The sequence below is a fragment of the Herpailurus yagouaroundi genome, unplaced genomic scaffold, assembly GCF_014898765.1.
Source record: "Herpailurus yagouaroundi ecotype Mexico unplaced genomic scaffold, PumYag 100, whole genome shotgun sequence".
Taxonomy (NCBI): domain Eukaryota; kingdom Metazoa; phylum Chordata; class Mammalia; order Carnivora; family Felidae; genus Herpailurus; species Herpailurus yagouaroundi.
The window spans coordinates 1,885,994-1,904,603 of NW_024412391.1; the positions used below are offsets into that span (position 1 = coordinate 1,885,994).

The following is an 18,610-nucleotide window of genomic DNA, read 5'->3' on the forward strand; positions in this document are numbered from 1 at the left end:
AGAAGAGAAGAGAAGAGAAGAGAAGAGAAGAGAAGAGAAGAGAAGAGAAGAGAAGAGAAAAGGAAACCTTGCCAGGTAAGCATTACTATTGTTCTCATACAGGAAAGTGAGGATCAGGGAGGTTAGGTCACCACCTTGGACCACACACATGGTAAATTCCAGGCATGGGGTTGGCACCCGTCTGTCTTAATCTGGCATCCATTCTTCTTTGAAACATCACAGGGAGGAAGGAAACGTTGAACACGAGGGGAGTTGAGAGAGTTGAAACTCAGTGTGGTCTGACAGCTTTGCTTCTGGACCCTGAAGACCAACCAGCAGGACAGGGAACAGGGGCTGGTGGGCCAGGAAGCTCACCTCCCCAAACCCAACTTTGTATTGTCTGATGAGACAAGTCACGCCTTTAAGGAAAGTGCAGCTAACAGAGTATTCTTAAAGACAACGTTTTCAAAAGCCAAGGAGCTGAATATTAGCCATGGGAAGAATGAGGCTGTGTTGTCAACGACTGCTCTGTTGTCCTTTGTGGAGAAGTCTTAGAACCGTCCCAGTTCCTGGCTGTGTGTCCATTGCTCTGAAGCCTTAATCACAGTGACTCTTTTTATCACAAAGACAGGAAGATCTAACCAGAAGCCTCATGTGTTTCCTTAAGCAAAGCAATAGTTTGTCCCACAGTATCTTTCACAGGTGTTCACCCCAGATGCTGAAATGGTAATCGATGCTTGAACCAGTTCTCATGAGGCTCCTTCTCCACGTGGGGAGGAAACAAAGGGATACATCCTCATTACAAGGTCTGATCCACACCCCTTTGACTCTGATCTTTCTGGACCTGCAAAAGATCCATTTGCTAACTCAGACTTAGCCCGAAAGGCACGAGAGGGGAGAAGTGGCAGTGATTCTGACATGAAAAACTTTTACTGTTACTTTTATGTCTTTTATGATTTACAACTCTACAGGTTGCAAAACACTTTATCCTAGTTGGAACTACAGTGTTTCAAGGTCACTTGTTTGTTAATCTATAGCAATCCTTAAAAAGAAGCTGGAAAGAAAGAGAAAGTAAAATTAAGGAAATGGGTACATTTCTTCCATTTAAATAAATCTCTTTGCTCTTTTGCCTGGTTTCTGTCCCTTAAATCCTCCCAGATTTACAACTGAATGTTGGTAATTGCTGAAAATAGCCACAGATTGTACAGAATAATTGGCTCTATTTTAAGACACACATTTTAGTGTGCATACTATATGCTATGGCTACAAAGTAATAAAATAGATTTCTGAGTGTTGCTTCTGGAATTCATTGTCATTATTTTTAGTCACTTATCGTGTATATGTGTGAGCATAGCAACATTTTGTAGTTTGAAGGTCCTTTATAGTTTTTAGAAGTTACAAAATAATACAATTAACTGCTTTGAATTTAGTCATTTTGTACCGGGCAAATATTGATTTCTTTCCCAACACCTTTAATTTCTAATGGAGCTTGAAATTAACTTTGGATTTTAATTCTATTTTATTCTGGGTTTGTACATCAGGGCCATTAATAACGTCAGGAGAGCGCTGAGAGAACTGTTTCTGAGCCAAGAGCCCACAGCAAGCTTTGCAGCATTTGGGGCCTCATCCTTTGCAGAGAGGAGGAAAGTCTGTGTGGCAATGTATATAGCATTAGTAATTTATGGATGAGCAACCAAGTTAAAAAAGGGAGCCTGTAAAAAAGTCAGCCTCTGATCACTTGCTAAAGTTTGCATCATTGCGTGTGTGTGTGTGTGTGTGTGTGTGTGTGTGTTAGTTATACATATTTAGTAAGATTCAAAATAGGGTAGCAAAGAACAGAATTCTACTAACCAAATGGGCTTTGGAAAAGAGCCTTCTGATTCATAAGGTAATAGTCTATCTAGTATATATGTACATGGTATAGGGACACAAATTTATAACAATATAAATATATCACAGATATGACCTACAAACTTTAAAATAAATGCACTCTTCATGAGGCACCCAGGTGGCTCAGTCGGCTGAGCCTCCGACTTCAGCTCAGGTCATGATCTCACGGTTTGTGGGTTCGAGCCTCACGTCGGCCTTTATACAGAGAGCACGGAGCCCGCTTTGGATTCTCTCTTTCCCTTTCTCTCTGCCCCTCCCCTGATCATGCTTTCTTAAAAATAAATAAACATTAAAAAAATAAAAAACAAACGCATTCCCTTCATGAAGTCTCAGAATGTTGTTAAAAGATTTTATGTTGTCTCTACAGAACGGGGCGATTGTAATTCACTGGTGCTGAGACTCCTTGCAGGTCTCTGCATTCATGTGTGCCCATGGGCAGATGAGACCAACCTCCTTCTCAGAGATTCCCCAACTTGCTCCCACCTCAGCTGCTGTCAGGGGATGAGTGTCAGTGGCGACTAATCTCAGAAACCGGGATGTGGCTTCTCTACCACATCGTCCAATATATTAACTTGTCAGGGCCACATCGCCAAACGGCCACCTCCGGAGTCTCTCTCCCCATCATCCCTGCTTAAAGTCTTCCTTCTTTGGTTGAGAAGTAGCAGGGAGCCACAGCGTGGAAAAGACAATTGGGACAAAATTCAGGAAAATGGGGTGGCTGCAGACATTCTGAAAAGAAGACTGTAAAAGGGCAACAGTTTAGGGCATTCGCTTGTTTTTTTTTAGGTGCGGTCTCTAATCTTAACACACTAGTATATCAGTGATTATTTCAAAATATCTACTACCCCCCTCTTCTTCAAACTTTGTTGATTTGATCTTGATGTTTTGTAAGTCTACGGAGAACAAGGCCATGTTCCCAACCATCAAAGTTCTATTTGTTACATATTTGAAAAGCACAAACTTCCACAAGACTCAAGAGTGACTTTCCACTGGGCATCCTTATTAAAAAAACACAATGGAAATACTTTTCTTAAACCAATCAATATAGAGACTGCTGGAATCTAAATCATCTCAGCATGAAAATTATAGTTTGTGCAGATTAAATTTGTTTTTTTATTATTACCACATGTGCAATTGGTGTTAATCAAGTGTCAAAGTGAATCCATTCTTTAGCTAAGGAACCACATGTGGTAGAATTTAGGGCCCCGTGTTCATTTATCTCATCTTAAGATAGGTGGTGTGTGGGAAGCTTAGGGTGATGATAAGTAGAAAAAAGCAGCAACTTGAATGCAAACTGAATCCTAATTTGAAATCCCTTAGAAATTTTTATACAGTGAATAAGTTCCTTGGGCTTTAAATTAATATGCCTTTACAACGTGTGAGTTCTTGTGACATCCACTCTATATGGGTAAGAGACAGGGAAAAAATGTTTTCCGTTAATAAACTTACTCTTGTGGCTGCTAATAGCATTTCAAATGCTTCTCAATAAATTTGTCTTCCACATTACTTCTGTCCAGTGAATCATTCTCTATCATTATTTTTATCTCTAAAACACACACGAGCCCCCAAGCCTAGTCCAGGCTGCAGACATAAGCTTAGCGAAACGACCTCTAACCCGTGCAGCCAATGGCACCCAGGCGAAGCAAAAGCTGCGAGACAGAGTTGATGCTGTGTTTCATCCGGTAATGGTGGGAAGTGTGTCCTGAGCGGGGGGATGCAGTGTGGCTGAAAAGAAGATTCGTTCTGCAGTCACTGCACTTCTGTCTCCCGTCACCGATTCGGCCTCCTCTCCCAGGGTTTGTTGCACTCCGGCACCGTTTGGATGACTGGCCTCGTGGCTAATGGGCCACATGGCCAGTGGCGACAAGGCGGGATTCAGGCCTCCCCAGCTGGTGCCGTAATCATAGACTAGGAGGTGCTCCCACTAATAAGGGGCAAGTAGGGCCGCCTGGATTTTCCTACCTGCCTTCCCGAGGGCATCTAATACACGTGCCTTCCCACGCTTCTCTCCCAGCGCTGCATTACTGATCTTGTCTCCCCTGCACAAGTTCATGATACTTTCTTCTCTCTCACATAATACAAGCCAGCTTGATTTAAAGAATTAGACAAAGGGAAACAAAATCCTTTTGGACAATGAGTTAACCAAGCTTGTTCCATTCACCCAGCTTCCGGTACGTTAGGAACTTTTGAAATAATCTGGCCTGATTAAATTTGGGTTTTATTTATTCAGAGAGTCTGTATCTAAGTCACTTAAACCATAAAGAGGTCTTAATATGTATTTCCTGAGTAGGAATATGCCTTCCACTGAATACCTGGATGTTCTCTAAGAAGGGCAACTCAGCAACAGACAGCCATATGGTACAGAACACACATAGGGTTTTCTAGAGTTCTGAATTCCATTGCAGTTATATGGACGGAAAGAATTTTTCTCCAGCCAAACTCTTCAAGGTGTTTCTTTATCCAATCTAAGTGGATGGCCTCACTTGGCTTTCTCCAGCACAGTGAAAGTTGATCACGTGACTTGGCAAGCAAGACATGTTTAATTGATGTCTCCGCAGGACTGGATAGTGGTGAAAAGTATTATTAGGACATTTTGATGCCTGCTAATGAGTAATGACAGTGATTCTATAGGTGCCAAGTCTGTCTGGCATTTGATGCCAGCATCTGCGATGGCAAGAAAGGTCTTTCAAGAATGGGTAAGGCATATTTTGCAGACGGGAGCCATCACGGTAGCTTTGAAACAAAATTATATGAGGAGACCAAGGAAGCTCAAGTCATTGGACATTTTTCTTACTTTACATAAAAGTTACATTTTTAGTCAAGTCCATTTACAGTATTTCACTTGCACTTGGCTAAGATAAAATATTTTATTTTTTTAATGTTCATTCATTTTTTTGAGAGACAGAGAGAGAGTGAGCAGGGGAGGGGCAGAGAGAGAGAGAGAGAGAGAGAGACAGAGAGAGAAAGAGACAGAGAGAGAATCCAAAGCAGGCTCCAGGCTCTGAGCTGTCAGCACAGAGCCCAACATGGGGCTTAAACTCACGAACCGTAAGATTATTACCTGAGCCAAAGTCAGACAGATGCCTAACCAACTGAGCCACCCAGGCACCCCAAGATAAAATATTTTAAAATATTGTACTAGAATTTGAAAGCAGTCACATGAACACATCCAAAAAAGGGAACGAGCAACACTTTCTTGGAAACTGCTACACTTTCCATGGGAAACTTTTGCTTTTAGTGGCATTAGCCATCTACAACAAATATAACAGAAGGAATTATTTGCACAGATAAACATTTTCATCCCAGATTCCAACAATCTGAACTATATATTCTTTTGCCAGGAGGGCTTGGAAAGGAGGAAGAAAAGCAGAAGGCAGTCATGATAATAAAAGAAATGAAGAGAGGTCTTTGTTTACATTGATGTTGGAAAAACAAAAACAAAACAGAAACCAATCATTCATTCTTCAGATTTTTCTCATGTGAATGGTGAAAAAAAAAATCACTAGATTCATTACTGGGTAGCTGTTTTCATAGACAGCTTAGCAAACCAAACCAAATGTCCTGAATTTAAGGAATAGAAATTTGACACAGCTGGGTCACAGATGGGAGGCGATCCTGACAGGAGAAAGCTTCTCAATCTTTAGATTTAGGTTAACGATCACAAAGTCATCTTAAAATTAGTTTGGTATGCTAACAGAGCTATTTATCCACCCATAGGCCGTTACCTCAGGTTATACTGTAAGCTAAACAGTTGACACAAGCTGAGCAACAAAAAACACTTGTCACCTTCGGTAAAAGAAATGTTGACTGCCGAAGGGACAACACCTAATCCAATGGCTCTTCATAAATGCTTCTCTAAATATTGTTCAGGGATCTCAGTAGTCCTCCTTCATTCCGAAATAATCACGAGCCCATAGTCTTGTTAGGGGAAACTTTAATGTCACTTACAGATTAATATAGTGAGACGAACTCAACTCTTTCTTCTAAAGAATAAGAGTAAGAGTGATGAAGAATTGCATCTGAAGTCATACTTCGGTGGTGAGGTATTGAAGGGCCACTGTCCCCTGGCTAACTCAGCCTACCTACTCAACTCCACATCCTGCTGTTCCTTTGATGAGGCATATCTCTTCACGGTGTGACATTTATAACTGTAGCTATCATCTCATGAGCATCATCGATGTTGATTATAACAGTGCCAGACGTGTACGCATTACCTGTAGCCTGATGAATGAGGGCAGTGGTATTCTGGTAATCCAGCTTTACCACAAATAAGAGTCTGGATTTGTAGGGCTTGTTAATTTCCACGGGGTGCATTCTCCTACTGTAGCTGGTTCAAGCTACCGAGCCTTAAAAACCGGCTCACAAAATTCCTGAATATTTAACGATCTTGCTGCCAGCATGTAACTCAAAGGTTTAGAAACTCAAACTCCGCTTCTGCTGTCCCCACCCCTACATTTCCCACCACCAGTTCCAATCTTAATTCCCAACCAAGCAAACAAGGGGCTTCCCCAGGGTTCAGTTGATTCTAGAACCCTTCCCCAACCACCTTGGTCTATGTTGTTCTCCCACTCATTATACATACGGGCTCTTACACCAGGTAGGCACATAAACATGTTACCTTCTATTAACGTATTAATGCCTCCTGACTGTCTGTCTTCCTTTTTTAACCAGTGTGTCTGCTTCATAAGGAAGCAGGCCCTTGTCTGTATTTCTGAAATCCGCATACTGTGTTACCTACAAAATGGACATATAATATTATTGAATGAACCGGGACCACCTATATATTAGAGGAAATCCTCTACTCTGAGTTTGTAAAGCTCAAGTCTTACAGTAGGGGCAGAGTGACTAATGTCAATATGAAAGCAAGAAATCGTTTGGTTTGGGAGATGTTTAAAGGATCAAAGGAGAGGCACATACCATATTTAACTTTAATTCTCCTTTCTTGTTTTTTGAGTAGATACAAGAGTCTGTAAGTTTCCTTCTTTATCTGCCAATAATCAGACTTCCCCTCTATCTCCCTTTCCTTAACTGAACCTGGCAAAGATGTCGAGGTGAGTGTTTTCCATTCCTTTTTCTCTTTACTCTGAGCCTCGGCTGAGACAGTCCCTGGGATTCAAACTACAGAGTTTAATGAATAATGTCAACTCCCTCGAGACCTAGCACTGGCATTTTATAGCCTCCGAGCAGTTCATAGGATCAGAGCTCAGTCTCTATGGCAGGCTGCTTTTTAATATGCATTCACAGATCAACTTTTTGCAGAGGCTTTTTATTCAAAGAGAATGATATATTTTTGAAACTATTGAAAAAGTCTTTGTAAAACTGAAATTAAATCCTTTCTTTCTAGGTTTAATCTCAGCCATCTTTCCAAAGCAAGGCATAAAAGAAGGGATTAATTTGAAATTTGGGCTGCCTTAGAAATGTAAAGGTCCTTGGGCTGTGTTTCTCCAAATGACCTGCACTATTTTAATCCAATGTAATTTATTTGGTTGTGGCTGAAAGGCAGAATGGCCTCTAAAAATCCCCTTCCAACATTTCTACAGAGGTCGCTCTCTCCCGTTTCTCTCCGTCTTCCTTTATCTGCGGATGCCGGGTGAAAATCTGAGAGAGGGGACTTCTTTTTGTAAGTCAGTGTGATTTCAGGAAGTGGACACCACTGGTCCCTTCCTTCGTTTCCTTTCCCTCTCTCCCCAGACGCTTCGGCTTTGGTGAGAAAGTGAGCTTCTCATCTAGAGAATACACACAACTGAGCAAGGGCTCACTGTCATTTCAATTGTGCGTGTTCCATGAAAACCAGACTGCCCCCCACCCAACACCTTGCTGGAGCAGTTTCCTCCTCACTCCTATCTCTCTCCATCCGTCGGGTAAGAAAAAAGTCCAGAAAAAAATGGAGAGATAATCTGCCAATACAATCTGAAAAGGTGAAACAATTGTTTAGGACTACAAAGTATCTGTGATAAGATATTAAGTCATTTTTCCATATGATTACACCTATACATATTTTGTAAAAGGAAAAGTGGCAACTTAGACCATAAGAGGTAAACATGCGATACAATTTATCCTTAGTTCACAACCTCAATGTGCCAAAGATGTGTAAATGAGTTATGATCACAAGGGCTTTTATTTTTTTTGTTTGTTTGTTTTTTGAAAGTTTATTTATTTATTTTGAGAGAGAAAGAGAGCGAGAGAAAGAGAGAGAGAGAGAGAGCACAGGGGAGGGGCAGAGAGAAAGAATCCCAAGCAGGCTCCGTACCATCAAAACAGAGCTGGAAGGGGAGCTTGGACGCATGACTGTAAGATCATGACCTGAGCTGAAATCAAGAGTTGGACGCTTACCTGACTGAGCCACCCAGTCCCACATACTCCCCTCTTCTTTCTCTACTCCACGTTCCCGTATGCAGAATGCGGTCCACTGTCCCCACACTGGCGGTGAATGGACAAAGAACGAGTAAGCAATGGTAGGAGTATAGATCTATGTGTCCCACAGTCCTGTGGTTGTGCCCTAGAGCCACTCCTTAATGACAAGGACATATCCCTTAATGACAGAGACACACGGAGCATCTGAAGTAGGTCATGGTGCAGGATGGAAAGGATGAGAGGGAGGTAAAGCTGGAAGACTGGTAATTAATTGTCCACCTGATAGCAGAGAAGTGCGATCTGGTTACCTAACCGGATGCTGTGTCCAGGTCAGAAAGAGCAGACTCACCCTGCACGTGCAAATCAGCCTGCGTAGCTATTATAGTTGCTAATAAAGCCTTTTAGCTTTTCGGTGATTATGGGCTTAAATATTGAGACATCCTCAGATCTTTTCCTCGGGAATCAACTACGTCCGTGCCTCGTAACCTGAGGCTACCTGTAATCAGACAAAACTTTCGCTGGCTGTTTCTAAAGACGTGGTGGCACGTGCAATAAAGGTTACAAAATGATGCCACGTATTTTCTAAGTTTACAAAGCATTTTAAGAGCCAATATTTCACTGAATGTCCCGGAGGGAACTTGAGTTCAGACAGGGTAAGTGACCGTCCAAAACCCAAAGCCAACATAGCAGAGAGGGAGGGGAAGAAAGTGGAAGCAGATTCAGGCCAACGCTTCTCTATCAGTGGCCAGCAGCGTGTCCTGAGAGTTTGCCTCACCCTTTAAGGGTGTAAGTGACACTCATACTAACATGCTAAGGGGGTCGAGGAAACAGACGACTCACAGGTTTGGGAGAGAATTGCTGTCGTCCACCTGGGAAAACGCCGCTAACGGAGAGGGAAGGCTGGCCCTACAGCCTGAGGATTTGACCTCACAGCATCGAATTTCAAATCCTGGGTTCTTTTCCTTCTCTGTAATTTTCTGGTAGCAAGAATAGACATGTGATATCACCCGATGAGTAAAAGGACCACGGTCATCTTATTCCCATCTCACCCCAGGTTTAAACATGTTTGTCACTCACTTGTCCGTATTTCAACGCACCTGCATCTATTTCACGGTAGCTCAGACGCCAGCCAGTACATTAGGTGACTGCACCTTATTTTAAATAAGACATCATTTTTCTGGTTGCAACTTACTTTGTGTATAATTACATATTCCAGCAAGTTGCTTTGGTGAACATGCCTTTACATGCACATCGCAGTGTTTTCCTCATGATTATTTGAAACGTGCAGGTTTCTGTGCTCATGTACTGACTTCTTCCATATAATGTTTTATAACTTTACACCGCTAGTGGTTGTTCCTACTGTTATTACCATCACTACCCCCTCAGCCTTCCGCAAACCCCTCTTGTATTACCTGCCCTCCTGTTTTCCTTTGTCCCTTTAGCTTTTGTCTCTCTTCATACTTTAGCTATCTTCATGAATTTGCATAAAGGACAGCGATCTTTAAAAAGCTATTGATGCTTTGTACCTTCTCTGCCATTCGTTTGCTCTTTGACTCAGGGAACATTCACTGAGCACATACTATATGCAGGGCAGGCCCTGGGAATAAAATGGTGAACAGAGCCTGGCACGGTCTCCTCTGAGATATTATGGGCCTCTGGAAGTGACAGATGGTATTAAAGAATCACAAATAATAAATGTTGAATCACCATCATCACTGTGCTAAGATATATCTTAGAATAAGAGGGTTTGGCCCAATTACAGGGTCACAGAGAGCTTCCTTAAGGAGGTGGCTACTGAACTGAGATTTGAAGGATGAGTAGAACGTACCTGATAAAGCAGAGAGGGAAGATGTGCAAAAGTCCTGTTGTGGCAGCAGTGGTGGGGCACAGGGAACAGTGTGAGGATACAGGGCATTCGTGAAAAACTGAAAGGAGGCCAAAGAGACCAGAAGGGAGAAAGTGAGGAAAAGTATGGTGGAAAATCAGGTTAAAAACTTAGCCATACTACATAGGTCTGTATAAGCCAGTTAAATTTATAGCTGAGGGATGGATTCCAATTCTTTTAAAAAATTTTTTTCATGTTTATTTTTGAGAGAGAGAGATAGAGAGCAAGCATGGGCAAGAGAGGGGCAGAAAGAGAGGGAGACACAGAATCCGAAGCGGGCTCCAGGCTTCGAGCTGTCAGCACAGAGCCCGATGCGGGGCTCAAACTCACAAATCATGAGATGGTGACCTGAGCCGAAGTTGGACGCTCACCTGACTGAGCTACCCAGGTGCCCCAATGTTTGTTTACCTCTGACAGAGAGAGAGAGAGAGCGCGAGCAAGAGACAGAGAGAGTGAGTGAGCATGGGGGAGGAGTAGACAGAGAGGGAAACATAGAATCCAAAGCAGACTCCAGGCTCTGAGCTGTCAGCACGGAACCCGACGCTTGGCTCGAACTCACAGACCATGAGATCATCACCTGAGCAGAAGTTGGACACTCAACCGACTGAACCACCCGTGGGGTGGGGTGCAATGTTCAAATTCCAAGGTGTCGTCATTGATTCCTAGGTCTGTGGTCGTTCCAAACAGATGGAGGCACAAAATTTCCCATAGCCAATAAATCTAGGTGTTTATGCCCTAGGTTAGTGTGACTAAAGCAGGTGAGATTAATTTCTTTTTTTAATTATGCCTTGAATTCAATCACTTACGGGTATCCTGGATTACAAAGAATATGGCGTGTGCTATTTGGCTAGTAAAAATTTTACTTTTGCATTTGGGGGGCAACATCAGACCCTGTTCCTTCTTAGGATCTCAGAACTCAGAAATCACGTAATTTTTAAATTGGAAGATATCTGTGTAGGTCATTCCATTTATCTCCTCTTACTATGTCTAGAAACAGTAATGTTTATTTATCTGTGCAAGGTGAGATCTCTCTTTTCATACAAAAAATTGCAAGAAGATTTTCTCTGAGAATGAAGATCTGGTATTAATAATTCTTCTAAATGTTCAGCCCCAAACACTGTTTATATCTGTCCAATGTCCTCTTGCTTAGGAAGATAGCCAACAGCTTTCATATTGCCGAGAATATTCTGGGGATTTGGGGGGGCAGTTCCGATTAAGAGGTTGATATCATATGTAGAAGGACTGAGGCGAAAGATAGGCTCCAGAAGCATGAGAAAAAATCTGTCTACCAAGCCCTGAGATGAGGGATTGCCTTTTGGATTTAATTTATGTAGGTGAGCACCATAATTACAAAGAGTAAGGAACACATATGGAAAACATGAGATGATTATTGGATCTTAAAGAGCACTTGAAGCATTGGAAAGCAAGCTTGCAGAACAATTGGAAGGGTCTATAAAGCACCAGGAAGAGACAAAGACTGTAACTATCAACATGAAGCTTCGCTCACAAGAAAGACACACTCTTATACTTTTGAGAGGGTGAAGATAAGTCAATATAACAAACAATAGACGAACTATTCAACACGATCATTCTAACCTCTTTGATGCAATTTTAAGTCTCTATGTCCTACTAGTAAGTTACAAATTCATTGAGAATGGAATATGTATCTGCATAAGAAAATTTAAGAAGATAAAACAGGGGTTCCTGGGTGGCTCAGTCAGTTAAGCGTCTGACTTTGGCTCAGGTCATGATCTCACAGTTCGTGGGTTCGAGCCCCACATTGGGCTCTGTGCTGACAGCTCAGAGCCTGGAGCCTGTTTCGGATTCTGTGTCTCCCTCTCTCTGTCTCTGCCCCTCCCCTGCTCACGCTCTGTCTCTGTCTCAAAAATAAATAAACATTAAAAAAAATTTAAAAAGATAAAACAGCAACAGGTTAATGTATTTGCATGATTTGGTCACAAACTAACCTCTTTGGTGTTTAGGAGAACAAACACCGGGTTGCCCTTTCCTGCGACTGATCTGACCTTTGGCTTTCCCTGGGGCATTTCCTCATCCAAAGGGTGGCATCCTGGCTCCTCAGGACAGTGGTTTGTAAATGACAAGACTCTGAGCCCCACGCAAAATGTAATTGAAGATAAACTCTCCACATACAAACACACCAACAGACAGATACGGGTCCCTTTTAATTTTCTTCAATTCTTCTGGAAAAAAGAGAAAACTATGGAGATCACTCACTTGAAACCCGCTCTGCCATGAGAATGACGACAATGAATAGGAGCATGAAATTAAGTGACCAGTTATGGGATGTGGTCAGTTACTGATGCAGAAGTTCAGATCAGAGGATGTTTGTCCTAAAAGGGATGAATTAGTGAAAATTTGCTGATTACTGATGTTGCTGAAACTCTTCTCAGTGCCTTCCATAAGCCACATCATTCAATCTTAGGATGGCTTTACAAGGGTCACTGCACCCATTTCACACTGGAGCTCGAAGAGTCTCAGTGCCCAAGGTTACAAGTAAGTAAGAGACAGGGCCAGGTTCAAACTCAGGCAGTGTGACCTATCATAGAAGGGCCTCCCGGTTCCATCTTGGATCTTCCAGCCTCTGGCCTGGATGATCACTGGTCTTCTGAGAAATAGTTATGTCACCCTGAGCAACCCAAGACCCGAGGTGAAAATGTGTAGAAATAGTAGCCCAGCTGTAATGTTTGAAGCTCTACTAAATATTTAGTTATACTATGCTCTAGATTTTAGTTAGCTGTTTTTGTTCTTCCCTTTAAAAGTAGTACTGTAATAAAATTACCATGAGTCCTTTTTTTCAAAAGGGATCCTTGGTCCTCTGCAGGCAATAACAAGCTAAATTATTTCGTAACAATAACAAAGTTCAAAACCACAGAGCACAGAAAAAGCAGCAGAAAGACTCAGCTCACTGGCTTTAGAACTGTAAGAGACCTCGGTAGCTGTTTAGCCAAGAGGAAGAAGTGAAGTGACTTCTATGAGAAGTGAAATGACTCACCACAAAGGCACAAGGCATGGTAATCTTGGAGTCAGCTAGCCAGCATCGGAAGCCAGTTTCTTTGGACCTCAATGCTCTTGCTACGAGTGCTATCACTGAGGCCAGATGCAATGTCGTTCATTCTGTATCAAACTGAATGGCATATACTATATATTTTTACCTTATTCTTGCTGGACCAGACCCTTCTGATTTTGAATGGATCCATGGGAGTAACTAAGAGATAAATCAAGCCTTTCAGTTTATTTGGAAGCATATAGCCTTCAATAAGGTACAAGATAAGTATTTTTCACCACAAAATAGTGTCATTGACCACTTTCTCTAATTAGGCACGGTGGTCTTCTAACCTCTACGCGCACACTTGATTTTCAAGATTTCAGTTTCACTTAGAGAAGACCAGCAGAGATCAGGTTATGTTTAAAAGAATGACTCTACTTTTACAGATACAAAAGTGAAATAATGAACAGGTAGAAATGAGCACCTGGGAGGAGATCATTTCCCTCTTTTATGTAAATACTCTCAGGACATTTCGAATACTTGGAGTCATTACTCTTCAAAAACAAACAAACAAAGAAAACCTCAACTATCCAACCTGTACCATATATTTAAATTTAAAACAAATTAAATATTTTTAAAATCTCTTTTTCTTTGCTGTGTCTTTAAATGAAGGAAACAGCTATAAAAATAATTATTTCCTTTTTTTTAAATGTTTATTTATTTTTGAGAGAGACAGAGCATGAGTGGGGGAGGGGCAGAGAAAGAGGACACAGACTCAGAAAGAAAGGAGACACAGACTCAGAAGCAGGCTCCAGGCTCTGAGCTGTCAGCACAGAGCCTGATGCAGGGCTCGAACTCACAAACCGAGAGATCATGACCTGAGCCGAAGTCGGACGCTTAGCCGACTGAGACACCCAGGTGCCTCTTGCTTTCCAGTTCAATACCAAAATGGTCACTGGAGTTAGGAACCCCTTGTCATCACCACCAATTTCTGGTTCTTTGTCTTTAGTTAGAATTTTCATATTTAGGAAAAAGATCCCTTATAGTTAATGGTGGTATATATGTCACACTATATAAACTATACTGGTGGAGTGAATGTGCGTAGTTGTATCAAAGTTACCTAACTCAAGCATTGTTTATCACATAATGAATATCACAGACTGAAACTTAACATTTTGGCATGATTGGCAAGGGGCAACTTCAGTTATATAATTCCTTTAGTGTAACTACTTTCAATATCAGTTTCATTTTTTATTCATTACTTTTCCATATACCTATATAGACTTTAATGATAACCAAATTACTATCTTTTTTTAAGTTTATTTATTTATTTTCAGAGGGAGAGAAAGAACAGGGGAGAGGTAGAGAGTGAGGGAGAGAGAGAATCCCAAGCAGACTTCGCACTGTCAATGCAGAGCCCGACGAGGGGCTTGAACTTATGAACTGTGAAATCATGACCTGAGCCAAAGCCAAGAGTTGGACACGTAACCGACTAAGCCACCCAGGTGCCCTACTATCTGTTTTTATTTTCTTGTATATCTTACTGTTAATGTTAATTTTCTAGGAGCATTTTTGTCTCTTGTTTTTGAGCAACTTTCTAAACACAATTGTAAGCGCAAGACAATAAATTACATTTTTCTCTGTTGAAGTCTTCTATTCTGAACACAATTTCTAACTTTCGCTACAGATAATGATATGAAAGGCTCAGAGAGCTGTACTGCATTTTATTAACCCTAGAACTCTTCTCTGATGATATTTGTGTCATTTTTTCCTAAAAATGAAGTGAAATGAAAGAAGTCTGTGTAATTAGAGGGTTTAGATATTAGATTCTCAGTTTTTCAGCATATTAGGAAGAGACTGAAGAAGACAGAATCTCTTTCTCTCCCCTGCTTCCTTTCTCCCTATGCACGCACGCACACACACACACACACACACACACACACACACACACACACACCACACTGCAGACAATGGACTTCTTTCAACTATATGTTGTATGCCAAATCTGTTTCCAAAAGGGCTTTTTAAATAGCCGTGCATTTTTGGAAAATTAATGTCGCAAATATAGAGTTAACATTCATTTAAAAATATTCTTGGATCACAAAAAAATATAATCTTTAACTTTTCAGCGTAAAGCGATTATGTAACACAAGGCACATCTGTGTTTTACTAGTCATTTTATGTGCGCTTTTTACTTTTAATATCTAGAAAAACAACTTGCCTTCTTGGATTCTTGCTTTAGATACAGAACTTAATGGGCTTTATTCCACTTTCTAACTTATTTTTCTGATCTGAAAAATGTGGCCAAATAGTTGTGACGGGGCATGAGACGACTCCTGTCTAGACACCGAAGGTTCAAATTATACTGTGTCTGCCTCTCTGATGAACTGATAAATGAGGATCCAGTCAGATACATTACACTAACACAATTTCCCAAAATATCCAGACATGGCTTAGACACACAGAGGCAAATCCAAGATCAGCCTTCCCTTCGCAACCATGTTTACGGAACACTGGACGCGTGGGTCCTTCTTTTTGGAGTCATTAGGCAAGAGAGAATGTATCTTGACAACTCGGAACTGTTGTCAGGATGCGACAACACAATCTGGGTTCCTTAGAAGCAGCTGACCAGTGGGTGCATGCAGAAGACCCGGGGTCTGCGTGCAATTACAAGGTCAGAGGGAGAGGGAGAGGCACTCACAGTTGTGGCAGGTGGCTCCACTATACCCCGTCTCCTCGCAAGCGCACTGGAAGCTGTGCCATGTTTGCGAGCACTTCCCGCCATGCTCGCAGTGATTGGGCACACATCTGTCAGAGAAAGAGACAAACAGAAATGAACCAACACACGAATGAGATTTATGAGTGGCCAAATTCCAAGCCGTCTGGGCAATATATCATTTCAATGCCAGGTTGACTTACCCAGGCAATTAATCCTTGTTAGTTTAAGCAGATTAATATGATCCATGATGGAAGGTGCCAGGCGCACAAAAGATGATGTATCACAAGCCTGGTGTTTCCCATTTTTTGAGTAAACAGTAGAAATTAACAAACAGTGGAGAGACTCATTTGCATAGCACAGATTCATTTTATTTTGCCTTTGCACACAAAAAAAGTCACTAGCTGGATTTCCTCCTGGTGAAAGACAGGGTAGCCATCTTGTTTCCTGTCTTCTTCTTTATCAAGGACAATACCAAGTCAGAAAAAGGTGACACTGAGTTTTTCATAGCAGTTTGAGTTTTTGAAAAAAATGCCATGGCAACAGCAAGAAAAGATTGCTAACTCTTCTGTACTTCTCCCCCTGTGTCCAGCTGGTGAACGAAAGCCACGTATCCAAAACATCAAGCATAATACAGGGGAAAATGTGGGTTTCATGTTGAAATCTTTGTCTTTCTATTTATGATACAGCCAGTTGTGGCTACGTAAGTTAACCTTTTACTTTTAATGTTTATTTATTTTTTGAGAGAGAGAGAGAGAAAACACAAGTGGGGTAGGCGTAGAGAGATGGGGAGGCACAGAATCGAAAGCAGGCTCCAGGCTCTGAGCCATCAGCACAGAACCTGACTAGGGCTCGAACTCACAGACCACAAGATCATGACCTGAGCTGAAGTCGGACGCTTAACCAACTGAGCCACCCAGGCGCCCCTAACCTTTCTTAATATCAATTTCTCTTTTGAAATACGGAGTAATTTTGCCTACCTTACAAGTAGCTGTAAGGTGTGGAGGTAGTACGCATAGACTAGATAACTAACAGGCAGGAAATAGAGGGACAGCATAGGGGAGATACAAATATTTGAACTGCAATGTCCAGGGCATAATTTCCTAGCTTGCCTCACTACAGTGAGGTTGAAACCTGTTCAGAAACACTCCTGTTTCAATAGCAGACTCTTTACTTCCTCCTGGTCCTACTGTCTTATTCTTCCCACAAATTCTTTTCTGCAACTTCCCGAAAACCTGATTCTTTGTAATTCTGGTTAAGATGCTCACAGATAACAAAGGCATTATCCGTATTAGCATTCACAAAAGATTTCAAGATTTTAATAAGAAACTGTCTAAAACGGAAATGTCTACCCAGGTTAAAACAGCAGAATCTATCATAGTGGATCACAGGCAATGGACTGAGAGGGACCCACACTGCATGGGACCCCTGAGTCATAATGCCCTGGTAGCTTCGTGCTGTGAAATTTGATAGGGCTGGTCTCAGAGACAGCATTCGTCATCCCCCCATCCTTGATTTACCCTCAGTCATGCCTAAACCCACAGCAGGCATAATTCCATCTGGCATTGAACCTCCCATCCTTATGTAGGAACGTGGTCCCCTACAACTCTTTGCAAACCTTTAGTGATGCAACACACATTCACTGAACACTTGCTATGTGCATAGCACATGGGAATAGAAGGCAATTAAGATTTCAAGAACTCACAGCCTATAAAAGTAAATATATTGTATATATGAAAACTATATATGAAAACTGTAAGATGGAAATGAAAAGTGCCATAGTGCAGGGGCAAATGATGCATGATGGAGTTTCACATGAGGGATCATATGTAGATATGGGGCACAATATAAGCTTTTAGGTAGAGCCTCAATGAACAGACAAGATTATAAGAGAACTGAGAGAAAGAGCATTGCTGGGGGAAAATACAACAGAAGCAAAAAAATGCTGGATTACCATGGGGGAAGGGTGGGTGTGGAAAATTCAGTCTACCTTAAAAGGCACTTGTATTTCATACGAATTTGGGCTTGGTGTTTTCAAGGCTTTAAGGAGGGTCCTTCTCCAAAGACCTTATGGCCTAGGTGGAGGTGGGGAATAGGATTCACACAAAATACAACGCGAGGCAGAATTTAGTGAATATAAAAGGAATCGGAAATGCTATAGAAATATGGACATTAGAGTAGCTATGGGTAGAATATAAATAAATATGAAGTTTAAAGCATTTCACTGCATTTTTATAACAACATGTTGAAAATTTTCCCAGCAGAGAGTGAGAAAGCGATGACACAGACAGAGAACCGTGCCCTCCTGTACCCTCACAGGCACCGAGGCATGGCATGGGCCTCTGCAGAGGCCGTGATTCTCCAGATCATGAGAGAAAGCAATGGGATAGACACTCAAAAATTATGAAAATCTAAAGAAACATCCTTGGTACTTAATTTTGGAATTCAGTGTGTATATGGCTTTGTGTGGTATATTTACTTTCTAAATGGTTGTGGGTTAATATTAGCTCAGTCTAATAGTGAAAGTAATTTACATCAGCTCATTATATCAATTAATTCAGGAGGAAGTGATGCAGAAGTGTACTGAGTTGCAAAAGCAAAGCCAGCTCGGAATCTCAATGTGCTCTAAATAACGCACAAAGCAGAGAAGCCACCTCTCAATGATAAAAAAGACTACCATGTACTTAAACACACACGCGAAGTGTATAACCATCAAGTGAGATTGACTGAATGCTCCTAAAATTCAGTATTAAAGATTTCTTTAAAAGTGGTCTCTTAT

At 41.5% G+C, this 18,610-nt stretch overlaps 1 protein-coding gene across 1 annotated transcript in view; it reads right to left on the reverse strand.

Annotated features, from left to right (window-relative positions):
- Nucleotides 1-18,610, reverse strand: part of CNTNAP2 (contactin associated protein 2) — a 2,003,978-nt gene that overhangs the window by 762,819 nt on the left and 1,222,549 nt on the right. The window contains exon 11 of the mRNA XM_040471688.1: nt 15,817-15,923. Coding sequence (XP_040327622.1) covers nt 15,817-15,923 — 107 coding nt within the window. The remainder of the gene's footprint in view (nt 1-15,816; nt 15,924-18,610) is intronic.